The following is a 16,638-nucleotide window of genomic DNA, read 5'->3' as shown; positions in this document are numbered from 1 at the left end:
TCAAACAGTTTTTGAGTACGGCAACCGTACAAGATGTTTACCCACGCACTGGCCTTACAGTGACCTACAGATCCAGTCATATGATGCTGTGGTGTTTCATTTTCATTCTGTCTTTTCCTTTGGGGCGGACTGTAATCCATAGCAGCGTCTTCATGGTCACAAACAGAGGACGGGTAAGAAAAAAAAACGGATTAATGAATTCAGCATCTATAGGATTAGTAGAAAGAGCAGGAAAGCAAGCAGCCTCAAGCTGTGTAGGAGGAAGTGTGAAGCTGGTGTGTATTATCACACAGGAACACCATTCAAACCAGAGGCCAGAGCAATCCTCTCCAGTCTGAGTTAGCCAGTAAGTCAACTGTGAAGCCAAGAAAGGCTATGCCAATGTTTTGCTCTCTGCTGACATGAGTTAATTAAAGTGCCATAGCCTTTCTTTAACTTTTTCAGATTTAATTGAATCATTAGCAGAACAGATTTAATTACAGCGAGGGCCAAATGTGTTGCATTAAATCTGCACCTGGAAAACTTGGTTGAATATCAAAAGCTAAACAAAGACGGAGTAGTTTGTCAGAGGGAGGAGGTGCGATGGACTGGTCCTCACACTCAAGTCCAGAGTGAGTTTGTTTGGAATTGCCAATAAAAGAAATATACTCCAAACTAAAAAAAAAAAACAGTGTGCTGTACAATGTGGTCTGAAATCTGTACATTATGCAGTCTAAAAATACACACAAAAACAAATCTTGCTGTAGTCAACACAAGATAAATTAAGCATTAAATGTTAGCATACAATGGTAACTGTACTTGCAGATCTAGCCTCAACTTGTCCTGGTTGCTGAAGCCATGTGCTGTTTTAATTATAGGGACATACATTATCTGCTGTATCACTGACCATGTACAGGCCTACTACTGTTTGTGTAGCAGCTGACGTCATTTGTGGAGGCTTTTTGATTCCATTTGAAAGTAAGAATATTAAATATTAAATTACAAATAAATTAGGGATGAATGGATTTGTATTGAGCTTTGAATCAAAGTGGATCGTATGTTAAATTTTTTTCTGTATAGTTTTTATATTGAATTGTGCACTGTGAAAAAAAGGATTAAAAAAAGGAAGCCCAAGTAAATAACATTAAATTAAGAAAAATATGATATGGACAGTGATAATGAGAGCAGTGTGTGTGTGTGCGTGCATGGGCGTGGGTGTGCGCGTGTGCGCAATGCACTCATGGTGACATTTATGAGAGAAGGTTCTACTGATTATCAAAGGGTTCAGTGAGTCTTAAGCTGTGATTGCTAACATCACTTCAGAGTCTTTTAAACATTTGGAGAGAGGCAGGGCATTACCACCTCTGAAAATTATCACTCACTCGAGCTGTCTCATCTCAGTGACTGGGAGATGAGGCTCAAATACACTTTTACTTTTTTTTTACTGTGAAATGTAAAAGCTATTTTTAAGATCAATAGCCATCTGGACTGTAAAACCATTTAATGTGGAGTCTCAATAATCCATACACACTCTACTGGCTTTTTGAGGGCACACGTATTAAATTTTGTAAAGATAATAACATACACACATGCTTCTCATCAATGTCAAAATGTCAAAGCAGCCCTTTGAAATTATATGTTACACTGCTGTATTCCATTGCACAAATTGGAGTTGTACTTTTTTCAACCGGTTTTCCAACCAGATGTTCTCAGTTTTCACCAAAAATGAGAACATCCATGTAAACCTGCTTAGTTTTCTATAAAGCAGTTGACTAATTTACCCCACATGTAATGAGATATTACATTAGTTGAACACTTGACATCAGTAAATACTATTCCAGCACAGTCATGACATTCATAAGTGGTGTTATAATCAATTACAGCACCTGCATCGTTTTCCATTTTTGATGATAATAAACTGTTGGTGGGTCACGTAACACAATGTTCTGCTACATGACAACCCATAATGATACAGCCGACAGCTCTATGCTGTAGCTGCTCTGTGCTGTAGCTGCTCTGTGCTGTAGCTGCTCAAGCTAACGTTAATGTTGGATTCGCAGACTGAAAGGATGCATCACAGATCTGACTCTTAATTTGGAGCTTTTACAGCAGATAAGCTTTAAATGATGGCATGAAAAGTTTGAAAGGAAGATTCTGTTTACTCAGTGCACCTGTTATTAACACTTGCTAAATTGTTCTTGCCACTTAGGAACCTCTAAATGGTTTATGTAAAAAAGGACTTGTTATTCTGTTGGTCTTTAATGAACAGCAAATAAAGATTTTCCACCACTTATTCGCCAGTAAACAGCCAATAGTTTATTTTTTGTTATTTTGACTAAAGCTGAGTGAATTTGTTGCAAAAGTTGTTGTCATGTGCATCTGCTTGTTTAGACACTGTCGATTATGAAGGTTTCTCTCTGGAGCTCGGGTAACAACAGGGGGGTGAGCCAATCAGAAGAGAGGATTTGAGCCACTCTTCTGATTGGCTGACTGGGTGATTAAATAAAAATGTAGCACATTTCAGGTTAACACTCAGAGAAACGTAATCCTGCAAGGTTGGAAGGTGACTCCAGGTGGGCGGAGCTTGGGACGTGGCTGAGAGCAGTGACTGCTTTGTTGTGACATCACAAAGTTACAGAAGTCCTGATGGCTCGGTTTAAGGCTCAGTTTCTGAATACAGGCCGTGTGCATTTCTCTGTGGACTGAGCGCTTTGATATTTTCACAATATTAATATAGAACCTAGACCCGCTGTATAATCAATAAAAGACATGGATATCTTCTTCTTCTTGTCATCTACAAATAAGATGATTATAGCCAAACCTGTATCACTACATTGCAACTGTTATTCAGGATTGTATTTGAGAAAATGTTTTTTCCACAATTTGTTATTAAAGCCGGGATCTAGAAGTCTGTGAATTTTCTTAAGCAGAGAACTGTGGAGACGGAAACAGACTCAAACCCCTGCGCTCGAAACAGCCATCTTATCAGCTTTCCTGGATACACATGGGGAAAAAAGCTTATTTCCCTTTTCACATTATCAAAGTCAGTCTCCTCTATCTGTCTCTGTCACAGGGAAATCAGCTCACTGCCACACTCTCACGGCACCACACAGCATCAGTGTGCGAGAGGCCGGAGGCTCCATCCAGAGGCCAGGCGGCGGAGCCACAGGGCTGGGGAGAAAAGGCCCGATCCTCTGGCCCCCCGTGACACAGTAAATAGCAATCTGCTCGGCTGAAATCCTCATCCTCTTGTCCAAACACATTTGAGGCTTCCTTGCCAGTGTTGTTTGATTGACAGCGCCTGTGTCAGAGGGCTTGGTGCTGTGTACACCGAATGTCAGGCCTCAGCCAGACAACTGTCAGTGCACATGTTGTAGAGTGAGTGGCGAGTGATGTGGGAGGATGGAAGAGGGTCGAAGTGAGCAGAGTGGAGGAGGGGCCGAGACAAAGTGCTGCCTCAGGACCCTCATCTGGCCTACAGGATTTGGCTGCCTCAGAGAAGCGCTGCTGCTGCTGCTGCAGTGCTCTCAGGCACTGACAGACACACAGCTAGCTACCACTGTGAGAGAGGAGCATGATGACACTGCATGTTCAACCCCTACACCGCAACTTGAAAGCACTCCAGCATCTTGGCTAAGAGGACGGAGCGCCACAGACAAGCTCCTGCACACCGCCTAAAACCAATCCTTCACCGAGATGAAAGCAACTATTTTTAGCTGCTCTGTCAGCTAAGGTAAAGAAAATGTTGTCTCGCCTTGATCATTTTTTTCCCCTTTGGTTGTTCAACACTCAAGAGATCAAAAGCGACGCCAGGAAAGCGAAAGCAGCAAGGTGAGGATGCAGCGAACTGTCGGTGGGAGGTTTGAACTTGAGGCAGCAGGTGAAAGCTCGGTGTTGCAGACGCTATCGATCCAGTCACGCCAGTTGACATGGAGTCCCTTGAGACTGAATGTCCTGTACTGCAGATTAACTGAAGCCATTATTCCTGTGGCTCACCACGACCCACAGCCGCCCACCACAGTCTCAGGACCAGCAAAGCCATCATAAGGCATTAGGATCCGTTAGAGTGCTGTGATTATGGATGTAAAGATCGCCTGCACAGCCTGGCCACTCTTCTGAATGGGCCTCGAGGTGAAGGCCTCCTTCTCCCTTAGTAGTGCTTTCATGCCTAATTTCTCTGTCTCTTCCTCCCTCTTCCCCCATCGTTATCTACTGTAGCCTATGTCTCACAGTTTCTATTTCTGAATCTCTCTTTCTGTCTGTCTTCTTTCACAGCCAATTTCTCTTTTTCACTCAGTTTCCAGGCTTGGTTTGAGCCACTTTTTTTAAATCTCTGCCTTTCCTTTGACCCTTTTTTCATTTTCTCTCACTAACTCAGTTCTGCGATCTCCTCTATCTTTAGTGTCAAATAACCATTTGTCAAATCACAGGACACTGCTTCATGACTATTATTATACAATGTGCATGCAAAATATGGCAAGGTATAACATAGCCATGCATCACTCCCACGTCAATTTGTTGGGACATTGACTGAGTGAAGCAAGAAAAGTAATTAAGAAAGTGTTTAATAAAGAAACACTGAGCAACACACACACACACACACACACACACACACACACACACACACACACACACACACACACACACACAAACAGAATGAAACACAGAGTGTCAGCTTACTTCCATCTATTAACTGAGCCTAGAAGATGAGTTTTGTGAATTTGGGCCACTTTGAGGTATAGAGACTCAAAAACAAGCCCTTAGCAAATGGATCTTTTGGACATAATTTCTGTTGGCACTTACCAAAGTTAACTGTTGAGATCTGAGAATGCTAAAACATAGTCAGACATGTAAGAAACAAAAGTGGTCACTTTCAAAATGAGTTCAATTCTATGGCTTTACTGCTGGATAGCTTACAGCCTTATTTCCTGAAAAACACTAAAGCAATGTTGCGTTTCCAGATCCCGTCATATACTTTGGTGAATACAACGCCAAAACCAATAGAAAGAAAACCAAGATTCAAGCTTTATCCATTAACAGTGGAAATAGTTGAAACAGAGAAAACTTGTTGGGGTTGTCTTTTAGACTTAACAACTACAGGGAAAACATTTTAGTCTCTTTAGCCTGATAGATATTTGACCTCATTTAACATATGATCAGCCTAAGTTAGATGTATATGGTGTATATAAGAGTACAAAATTCCTTCATCTAAATGAGAAGTTATCAGTTTCTTTTAACTTCATTTGGTTAAAAAAGCTAAATCCTGAAGTGTCTGAGAGTGGAACTCAACCACAACACTACAAGAATGCAGGAGTGACTGTGAAACAAATGGTGACAATGTCAATGTCAAAACAGGAAGAAACGTAACTTTAAGATGCTACAATTTCTACTAAGAGGACTAATATGTCAAGTCAAAGCAAGCTAAGCAATTTCCAAATGCCACCACAAACAACATTTCTTAAATAGGAGTAAATAATGCATTTGTTGGGAACTATTTTTAGCTGTGGATGAATCCACATTCAGTTCTCTAATATGTATTTAAGGCAGCAGGACAGTGAAAATGGGATCGACTCAAAATTAACAGAACACATCCAAATAAAGACATGTCACTCTGTACAACAGTGTGGCTCGCTGGTGCCTCTTTAGTAGTTTTTGGACAACTAGTAAAATATAGAATATTATCATTCTTATGCTCTAAGGCCCTGATATATACCAAAATGGATTCAGACAGCACAGACAGCAGAGCAGACAGCAGAGATTCGTCATGCTGACCCTCATGGCTATACAGACACAAAGCAGAATTTGAGCTTTATGGATTGGAGTGGGCATGTCTTTTAGTGAGTCAACAGCCTGTAGACAGGCCCTTTGACTCATCTGACATGCCTTTCTGTTTGACAGAGCACACAGTTACTTGTCTATATGTTGTATTCTGAACTGTACTCCGTCAACATCAGCCTATCTAATCTAAGCCTGACCACAGAGCTCATTCTATAGATAAATACAGCCAGTATAGACAGAGAGGGTGGACTTATGCACTCCATTCACAAGCGGCGAGTGTCCCAGTGGTTGTGCCGTGGCAGATAGTCAGCCGGTGAGCAGTGGAGCGTTTTTCCCTGCAGTCCACACAGCCAGCAGATACCATGCTCCATGACACCACTATCAGAGGGTGGCAAGCCTCCGTGTTTGTGTTTACAGTGAGATTAACCACATGCACATCCAAGCAACCAAGCATGAGGACGGAATGTAAATTTGAACTCACTATGAATTTATGAATGTGCTGATTCAATTTGAACTGCTTGTTTGCTCTCCCAAACCTCCACATCTGGGAAATGCCTTACTATATGCCCTGTTTAACTCGCGCGTCTAATGTGTTATTCCCTGTTGTTGAGCTGAGCCTTTTTTATTTATTTATTTTTTTTTTTTTATGACAAAGTCCCTCTCCATACTGAACATTACCCCCACTCCTCCAGAATGCCAAGTGGAGAAACCAAGCAGTCTGCCTTATCAAACACCAGTTTAGTTCACCTACTGTAGCAACACAGCAGCTGGCACAGTAACAATGCAACCCATGGTCTGTTTCCCACACCGAGGAGTGATTTCATGTGGTGCATTGTGGGTGGTGAGGTTTTGAAAAATGGCGGGGGCGGTCTACTACTAAATCTAATGTTAGAGGGAGATCCTGAAGTACCCTTCACCTCCCCATCAGCTATCTCCCACAGTCACAGGGCTTCAACCCCAGCCGAGCAGAGCGGCAGGCCGGTCTGTGGGAGGGAATCAGGTCCATGCAACCTTGAGCCACAGAGCAACGCCAACTTCCAATTTAACACACTCAGAAAGCAGGAATGCGCCCACACAGAGCACAGTGGGCAGGAACCGTTAGAGTCGGATCTCAGCTGAATTACTGTTGATTCAATGATGGATTCTAGGAGGAGGTCCTCCTCCAGAGCCATGCTAAATTAAGAAAGGACAGGAAAGGGAGAAATAAACAGCATGTGCATTTCTTAGAGATCAAAAGTCATGCAATGACTCCCACAGAAGCAGAACATTTTAGGTAGCCCACAATAATGGCTTCATTATTATAGCTCTGCAAACAGCTGAATAGCTATTTTAATGTACTCTGTATTGCTATAATATTAGAAATCCAAAAGCAGATAGAAATGTTTTCCTCTTGGTAGATTAGTCATAGATTTCATAGTGAAGTAAATGTAGTTGTAGGGCTGGGCGATATGGCCAAAACTGTTATCACGATAAAAATGTCCATATTAATCGATATCGATATTTATGCCCTACGTAGTACTAGATATATTTCAATTACATACTTCTGCTTTTTCTGTTCCCTAACATTTACATGGTTGGCATTAATTAATCACACAGATTCTGATTCTGATTTCAGGAAGTGTAATTACCTTCTTCAAAGAGATGTTAATGTGTGATATGCATCAAAAAAGACCAACTAGACTTATGTTTGCAGCTCTACATGTGTACCCCAAAAGGTCTTTATCATAAAATGGCCAAACAAGCCTTTGTTCATATCTACACTCACATATTGTGAATGAAAGTAAACACTGCAACATATGCAGAGCTAGATTGAAACAGCTCCAGTAATGGCAGGTAAGTTACGTGTTAATAAAGCCTCTAAAGCTGTCACTTTATCTTTTTAGAAACTATAACTTCAGCACTGACTGCACCTTGCATCATATTCATACTATTAAATACACTCACCCTCATACCTCCTCAGCACAACTGAGCATCTCCAACGATGTACTTGCGTAGGTTAAGAGAAAATCTGTCTCTTTACTTCCTCCATAATTTCACCAGCTTGTCTAGGTTTGAAAATGGCAACTCTCCAGACAGTCCACTTCTCTAACTACCAGGCAACTGCTACCTTCATTTTGTTTCATACAACAATCAAGGGCTACGTTATTATCAGACCATTTTTAACAATGATTTGACAGGGGTTAACTAAGCTTGCTTTTCTTTGAGGCCTGGTAAAAGGAAACATTGCATTAACACATGACAATTCACCTGTCTACATTAGTCAGGCTAACATCATAATTGCAGATCTTGTGTCATTGAAAAAAGATCACAAGTTCAGTCAAGACAGCGCTCTTTTTGGATGAGATGACCCACAGCATTACTGTGCAACCTACCTGCTCTCTCTGGGTAAGAGCAACAGCTAACCGCCTTCAGTGAGAATGTTCGGTGCTCGACACAGACAGTATATCAGGGTTTAGCATTCATTTACACCTTGGAGATCACTGCTCTATTTTTATACGCCCAAGGAAGCGCCAGGTGGAACATTACAGAGACTGCAGGTGTCATCTGCGTAACTGCTTCATTTCCCAGTCAGCCACCGCCTGAAGTGAATAGGCTACCTGAAAACCTAGCTATAAAAAAAGACAGAGGGAAAAAGTAAGTCTATTTTAAAAAAGAAGAGAAAGCTGGGAGATTAAACCTTGACAAGGTAAACAGAGAATAATCAGACTTCTAATTAAAGGTGGTCTCAGGCTAGCTGGCCAGCTGACCCGAGTATAAAAATGACATTTAAGAAAAAAACAAAAAAAACAAAAAACGTAGCTGGGAAGATTTAATGAGAGAGTCTCTCTCCACTTCCCTCTCCCTGTGGGGAGTGACCTTTCAGAGTCCCCGGTGACAACGTTCCCTCCAGATTTATTGGGCCTCTCCCTCGGCTGCACTGGAATGAAGAGGAGAGTTGCCTCACTATCCAGACGCTGACCTTTAATTTGACACAGGCGGGGACAAGCATGGCGCACAACGCCGGGCCGACCAGCAGCATCAAATAGAAAACTGGACCCAGCGGTGGCAGGAATGAGTTGAAAGCCGAAGACCTTGTAGTGGAGCCTTTGTTGATAGATTTCATTTGCATACGGTGCTTTGTGTGCCAGTTAAATATGTGTGAGATTAACTCATGGAGGGATCAAAGGAAGTAGCAGAACAGGAAGTGATTGTCGAAATCACACTAACAGGTCTCAACCTAGCAAGCAGTCAACTATTGTTGTAAGTGTTAATCAGAGGTACAAGTCAAATGTGAGTTGCAAGTGTTATGGAATAGTTCGGTATTTTGGTTAAATATAGTTTTTTGGTTTCTTTCATAGATTAGATGGCAACATTGATAAACAGAGCCATCGGCCAGTTAGCTTAGCTCAGTAAAGACTGGAAAAAGGGGTAAACTGCTAGCTAGAAAAAAATACAACTCCACAACTCTAAAGCTCACTAATTAACATTTTAGAACTTGCTTGTGAAAAGAAAGAAAAGAAAGAAAGAAAGAAAGAAAGAAAGAAAGAAAGAAAGAAAGAAGGAAAGAAAGAAAGTTTGTTTAAATTTATAAGATATAACATGTTTATCAGTGAGCTTTAAAGGTGCTGTTAAACAGCGAGCAGCAACCTCCATGACTGAAAAATAAAGCCGACAGAAACGTTCCAAACACTGCACATCCTTGAATGACCACTTGAGGCTGGCTCCAAAAGCGAGTCAATCCCCACAGCCTTTCATGTTAAAATGCCTAACTTTACAGCAGAAATGAACATGTTTACAGCCTGGTACAAAAAAAACTGTTTTAGTCATAAAGCAAATTTCTTCCCTTTATGACAACTGTTCGGGCTGTGGATTTTTATTTAACTCAGCCATTTAAATTTTATTAAGTCTTCGAGTTACGAATAATTGTGTCCTTTTTGAGTGACAGGTTGGTGAGGGTATGCCGGCATGCACCGAAGTCTCTGCTCCAGAAACCTATGGGTGATGTGACAGAGGCTACGTGCAGTCTATAGTCTTTACAGTATATGGCAGACAGATTTTCTTTAATCTTTGGACAGAGACAGGCTTATTATTTCAACCCTCCTCCTAATCTTTATGCTATGCTAATCTAATCACCAGATCATCTGTCAATCAGCCAAGAGTTACCACTGTCACAGAATGTCATGATAAAGAGAATGATGAAGCCTATTGTTTTACTTCCACTTGATAACAGCAGCCAATACTCCAAAACTCAAAATACTTAATATGCACAATACATTTACAGGTCACAACCAGTATATACTGAAAATAACACTGGAACCTCGAGAGGTAAAGCAGTTGTCTAGTAATAGGAAGGTTCCTGGTTTGATCCTCAGCTCCTCCAGAGAGCATGTCAACGTGTCCGTGAGCACGACAGTGGACCCCCCACCTGCTTCTAATGCCGCACCAACAATGTGTGAATGAGACATACATCGAACAGTGCTTTGAGTGGTTGACAGACTAGAAAAACGGTATATAAATGCAGTCCATTTACGTCCGTGTACTATTTCGGGTATGAGGATTTTTTCTTCATCTTATATACGAGCCTTATATTCAATGTGGTACACCTTTAAGGTCCAAGCCACACGCACAGGCATCAAGTTCCCAGTGAAGTGGGTCAGGTTACATAAAGGGTGAAAGGTAAAGTGCACACATGGTTATCACAGTGAAAATACTGTATATGTGGATGTTCACACCCACAGCAAATGAAAGTGGTGCATTTTAACCTGCTGTGACACAATCCTGCTTGGTGTGGCCAAATGTCCTCTGCCTGTCTGACCAAGTACAGCAAGGTCAACTGTGTAAGTGGAAGTGTTACACAGTAACAGTTTGAACAGAGCCACAATGGGTAATAAACAATAATCATTTAGTTTGGTGGAAATGCAGGATGTAAGAGCTGTGTGTGTGTGTGTGTGTGTGTGTGTGTGTGTGTGTGTGTGTGTGTGTGTGTGTGTGTGATTAAAGCCTTCACATTACTATTGTCTAAATGCATTTCACAATAGCTCTTGTCCACCATCACATTCACCAGGTAAGATTAAAACTCCTATTGCCAATCAGAAAAAATGAGTCTATTTCCAACACAATGAAGTTGAGGCTACCAAAGATCTTCAGAGGTTCTCCACCATAGCAAAAATTGAAGGAGACTTTCAAAGGTTTAACAAATTATTTGGTCTGGTTGTTTTACCTTTCTATGATGTTTGACACACAGTTCACGTCAGATTTTTTGATCATTTAACTGAGTATAATTTCGTCTAATGTAATATTTATCTATTTATTTTTCTGTGACTGAAAGCCATCTGAAAACCAATTTCCAATCCAAGTTTCCAATCGTCAGCCGATCAATTGGTGCATCTCTACTTTGCAAAACAGCCACATTAAGAAGATATTACAACCACTCACTCAGATACACTAAAATGAGTTGCTTCTACTTGGCACATGGGCCAAGCCTGAAGCCACAGCGAAGTAATAAGGCCACAACCAGTGTATCCAGTCCAAACTCCCTCTAATAGTTAGTTCAGTTGCAAAAATTACACTGTCTGCTATACTGTAGTCTTAATAAAATCATTCCTTGTATTGCAGATGTTACTTTCTGTCCACATACATGCATTTCCTATACTGGTTCTTTGAGGTAAAAATACAGCACACAGCATTATATACTGAAGTACATATTGCATTACAAAATATCCATTGTGTCAATGGAAAAAACTACAACATGGCAAACTTGTTTCCTCCTCCAGCCTAATGTCTCTGACCAAACTGCTTCACCATCCCATTAGTGCCACAGCAAATACTGGAAAACAGCCCACAAAAATGTAAATTATTTTATTTTGAGGTCTAAAATTAAGATATAGCTAGAACTACCAAGGGAACTATTTCTCCTTGTTGTCTGACCACTGTATGTTCTTCCACACATGAGCAAATAAAACTGATCATATTTTGGTGGCACACATTCAGGGTTGTCCAGGGAGCAGAGGTTGGACATGCATGAAATGAAACATGGACTCAAGACAAGAACGTTTAGTCTTTAAAGTCTTGAAAGTCTTGAAATCACAGCAGCCACTGATGTTACTGTAGACGTATTGTATGGTCATTTTCTGCAGCGACAGTGCAAAATATTACTGATTGTTCCTTTAATGTCCCCTAATGGTACTTAAGAGGTTCAAGGCTGTTTCATCAGTTTCTCCGTGCAGCCATAACAACTGCTGAGATGGGATTTGCTGCTGAGGCTCCGGCGCCACTGAGACAAACACAGTAATATGTTTACTTGATGAGTGGTCTTTTTTAAGCCAGATATCCCACAGAGATATTTTTCAATTGGTCCACTAGAAAAAAGTTTTCACATGAATGTTGATAATTTGGTTGCAAACTTGTGCCAGTAATTTACACTTAAAGTGAGCAAACATATTTTCCTGACCCTACATAGGCAAAGCGATTGGACAGATTTCTAATGTTTGAACAACTGAACAGCATGACAGCAATGTATGGTGAAGATGAGGCGGTGAGATAATTAATGATGCCAGAGAAATAATTCAATCCATCCAGCCTCATTTTCCCTGTCCTTTCCTTTCCTTCCTCTTTTTACTTTCCTTTAAACTGTTATTTTCCTCACAAACTCTTATTTCCTACTCAGTCACGTTGCTACCATCCATCATCCATTTTGGCATCATGTGTAGTTTACTGTCTTGGTGCAGTGACCTCTGACTCTGACCCCTAGCTGCTGCACTGGCATTCACTGTTAGTGTGGTTCACTTTACTGTTACACTAATTGAAAATGACTTCGCATTCGCTAAATGTTTAAAATGTAAATATTATGACAATTTGTTGATGTCCTGTTTACATCTTGCAAGTATATTAATTTAAAGTGTTTTCTAAATATTTGTGTCATGTGTGATACATGGATTTACTGAAGAGTTAATCACAGTCTGGAGCTTTGAACTGCATTTGACTTTAATTCAGCTGATATTCTCATCTGAGAAGTTCTGCGTCTTACTCAAGGAGCAGCAGGACACACGGTTATTGAACATATTGGATTAAATCTCTGCATCTCTATTTATCAATATCCTGCTGATCAGAATAAAGTACTGTGTCAGGCTATTGTACGTAGTAATTAGGTTTATTTTAGGCTCAAATAAAATATAGTGGGCCCATAAGGGTCACCTCATGGTGACAGCACTGATGCTTTGATAAGAGTTTCTAGGAAAATAAACAGGGCTACACAAAAAGGATATTAAATATAGCTGGATCTATTTCTCATGAACCAGGGAGATGTTTTAGTCAGAAATCCAGCCTGGTAGAGCTGTGAGCTGCACTTTTGTTTGTACTTTGGGTGTTTGATGTTAGACAGACGTAGAAAATAACAGGCTTCTCGTTTCAAGCCGGGGACTGTTGATTTTGGCGGTTGAAATGACAACTGTCGCCAGTAGATTTTATCAGCTGTTGCTAGCTATGTAATGTAGCTAATATTATCTTCATGAGTGAGTTAAACGGCTGCCTGTAGCTGACTTTTTCACGTTTCAAGCTGACTCGCTATGAAATGAAAATCCTGTATATGGCTCTAAATATGCAGTTGATGGCTACATGATATCACACTAAAAGATTAAAACTGTTTGTTCCAAAGAAAGCGTCATTGTTTCGTGCTGAGAGCATGACAATAAAGTAACAATATTGTTTGTGGATTGCAATTACTTAGTCCTGGTATTTTAAGTAGATAAGAAAAAATCTGACTGTTATTTCATTTTAGCCTAGCTTCTTTTAGCTGCCTTGCTTACTTGGAAAAGCTAAAGGTTAGATTCATGCTTTATTCTTCGTGTTTTATGTTTTAATTTTAATGTTACAACAGAAAAGCTTTAAAGGAGGAGGACTAACTGATGTTTTTAGCGCAAGTAACGCTGTATCAGACAGTGAATTTGGTTGGGTTTGCTGGTAAAAATGTCCCCAAATCTAGAGCAGGCAGAGCTGCTAATGTTAGCCATACCTTAACATAAACATGTACTGCATGTCGTTATCAAGGCTGTGACAGTATTTCCCATTAATTACCTAGATCGATGAGATTTGTTTCATAATGAGCCAAAAAACTTTACATTTCTCATATTTACATAAAAGACCTCTAATATTTTTTTTTTTGTTGCTTAAGAGCTGTGTGCAGCGCATTGACTGCTCAGCCCCTCCTTGCCCCGTTGTTTCTCTCTTTGACAACGGACCATGTGTCATAGTCAGACTGGCCATCGGGAGCACTGGGAGAAATCTTGCCAGATCAGTGGCCGGGTGGACCTTCAAAAGATCCATAAAGTTTCTGGCAGGCAAAAGAAACACCAGCCCTCTCTGTCAATCCAGGTGCCAGGAGTGGGCTCACTGGCCAATTACAATAACCAACCCTCACTGACCTGAGCCAGTATAGCTGGAGGGAAACAAACACTGGGAAACACTGCCGTTCCTAAAAAACTATGTTTTGGTTTTTTTCCTTGAATAAACAATCAGAGACTCTTTTGTTGAGACACCATGGTGGTCCATGGTGTGAAAAGGAAGACAACTATTGTGCATGTATACCTGTGCACAGAAGTGTGCATGAACATAGTGTAGGGTTTTTAAATATGGTCACACTATTGTTATACAGAGTATCACTGTCACTTAAGTCCCATGCAGAGAATCTAAAGACTGACAGGCCTGCTGTGCATAGTTACAGTTGCTAACCTGCGATCGGACAATCACTGGGGAGGCTTTAAGTGAATTGTGAAGTCAAGTTATGTAACACAATATGTAATGTGATACATACAGTTCCATGCCTGATATGTATTTAACACAGAGCAGAGGAACGTTAATTGAAAAGAGAGTATAACCACCGTTGGTGTTAATTACAGTTATCAGGTTTACAGCACTTGGGATTGGGTGATATATTTATAGTGTGTGATTGAGCCTGTGTCGGCCTGAACGTGTGATCAGGAGAACAGCTTCAATTCTCCTCACAAAGGAGCAACCGGTTGAGCGACTGATGGGCCAGTCTTTGAGCAGACCTGTCTGACATAGCCATCAATGAGGTCAGCCTCCTGAGGCTAAGCTTAGGCATAATAATTAATCTTCTTTGACAACATCATCATCCTCAGTGTCACCTAGCAACCATCCACTTGCATTAACGCGACCACAAAAGAGGCCTGTCATGGAACGTCTGAGGTGGAGCTCTCACTGGCTAAATCCACTAAAACTCACTCAATGGATCTTTTCTATTTGTAAAGCTGCATTTTTTGCTGAATCTAAACTTAATGTCAGTGTGCACTGTATGGGACCTTTAAAGAGAGAAAACATTGCCCATCCATGTGATCTTTTCTTACATCTTTGATATGTTTTGTACCATTTTAAGTTCCCTACCTCTGCACAGCAATTATGTTTAGTAATAGGATGGGAAGAAGAGGTGAGAGGGTTACAATCATTTATTTGTTTTCAGTCTTGTGAAAGCAAAACATCTTCTGGAGACAAAATTAAAGGGAAGGCAGTTTTAAAGTAACTTTCAAATAATGTTGTTGAACTCAATTAGTTAATCTTAATCAACCAACTAAATGAAGAGACAAGCAATACCAACCTGTTTTTAAAGTGTGTGCACCCAGGGACGTGCACAAATACTCAGACAGCCAAAAGGAAGCTTATAACAACATACATTTGACAATGAGAGCATCTTTTGTCTCACTAACAAGCAAGATTAAGCTCTCAGATGACAAACACTGCATGTTACTGTTGCATTCGCATTATGAACTACTACTTATTCTCTCTCTTTCCCTCACACATACACACACACAAACACACACAAGCGCACGCACGGTTCAAGGTGCACAGATTTAAGCCCAACAGCAGTCATCCGCATAAGAAAAGAGAGACCAAGCTGCCTTTCAGTCGAGAACTGGAAATTGCAAATGGCAGTGTGTTCAGGTAAAAGACTGTCACTGAGTTCCTCACCATGTTTACTCCTGGAAAATTGGGGAATAACAGGCTGTCATATGGTGACACATCAGCCTTTGTTAAAGAAATTACTTTGGTCTTCACCCAGCTCTCTGATGCTCGGCCTCCTGCACAAATTGTCCATTTGGCGAGTGCAGAGTAAATGGAAGTGCGTCTTCTGCATGTTGCTCTACTGAAGCACAAAGAAGCGGGGCAGGTAGGAATCCAATTATCCAAGGCAAATAATGGATGTCTCATTTAAGATGTGCGGCTGTTGCGACAGTAATAGCGACGCCACAATTTCCCAGAAGTCACCCTCTATCAACTGCATCAACTTGTGCTCAACACTAACTTACCTTTAGCCATATACTACAAGCTGTCAAGCATCACAGATTATAAGAAATTTTTTGAAGGCGCAGGAAACATGGTTGTCAAAGATAGAATATTTACTCACATGTAGCGTAGGTGTGGGTTCTGAGCGAACGCTCGAGCCTGGATCACCCGCAGGTTGCAATTCATGATAGTCCTGAAACGGAAAAATGATAAAATACAGATGAAACGGTGAAGAAACCACCAAAACAAAAACATTTATTTTCTTCATAGCCGGGGCACGTACAAATATGTGCACACAGTATCACAGTGAAATGATCACGTAACAGCATCAAGGCCATGTTGAATATTTTTCTCTGTCACTTCTTTTTTCTTGGTGCATTTCATTCTGCTTGGTCTTCTCTGCTCCTTTGAAAATGTTTTGTCATTTGGGATAAACTGCAGATAAACTAGTTTAAATAAAAGTGGTGCTCTTGTAGAATGAGTCACAATTATCTGTCCACTCAATCTTTCATGGAAGTTGATGAAATATTTGTGAACTTGCATGTCTGTAAAGTGAGAGTGCATTCTCGCATGTTCCCTCGTCATGTTAACTTGTACAGGGTGAAA

General features: G+C 40.7%; 1 protein-coding gene across 1 annotated transcript in view; it reads right to left on the bottom strand.

The window, feature by feature from the left end:
* The window catches only part of ntrk3b (neurotrophic tyrosine kinase, receptor, type 3b), a 173,179-nt gene that overhangs the window by 121,578 nt on the left and 34,963 nt on the right, over positions 1-16,638 (bottom strand). Inside the window, exon 3 of the mRNA XM_023429753.2 lies at positions 16,154-16,225. Within this exon, the coding sequence (XP_023285521.1) occupies positions 16,154-16,225 (72 nt within the window). The remainder of the gene's footprint in view (positions 1-16,153; positions 16,226-16,638) is intronic.

This window comes from Seriola lalandi, unplaced genomic scaffold, assembly GCF_002814215.2.
Source record: "Seriola lalandi dorsalis isolate HSWRI2012SDOR001 ecotype SW California unplaced genomic scaffold, Sedor1 jcf7180002054898, whole genome shotgun sequence".
In the NCBI taxonomy this organism is placed as follows: domain Eukaryota; kingdom Metazoa; phylum Chordata; class Actinopteri; order Carangiformes; family Carangidae; genus Seriola; species Seriola lalandi.
This window is presented reverse-complemented; position numbering and strand designations above follow the sequence as displayed.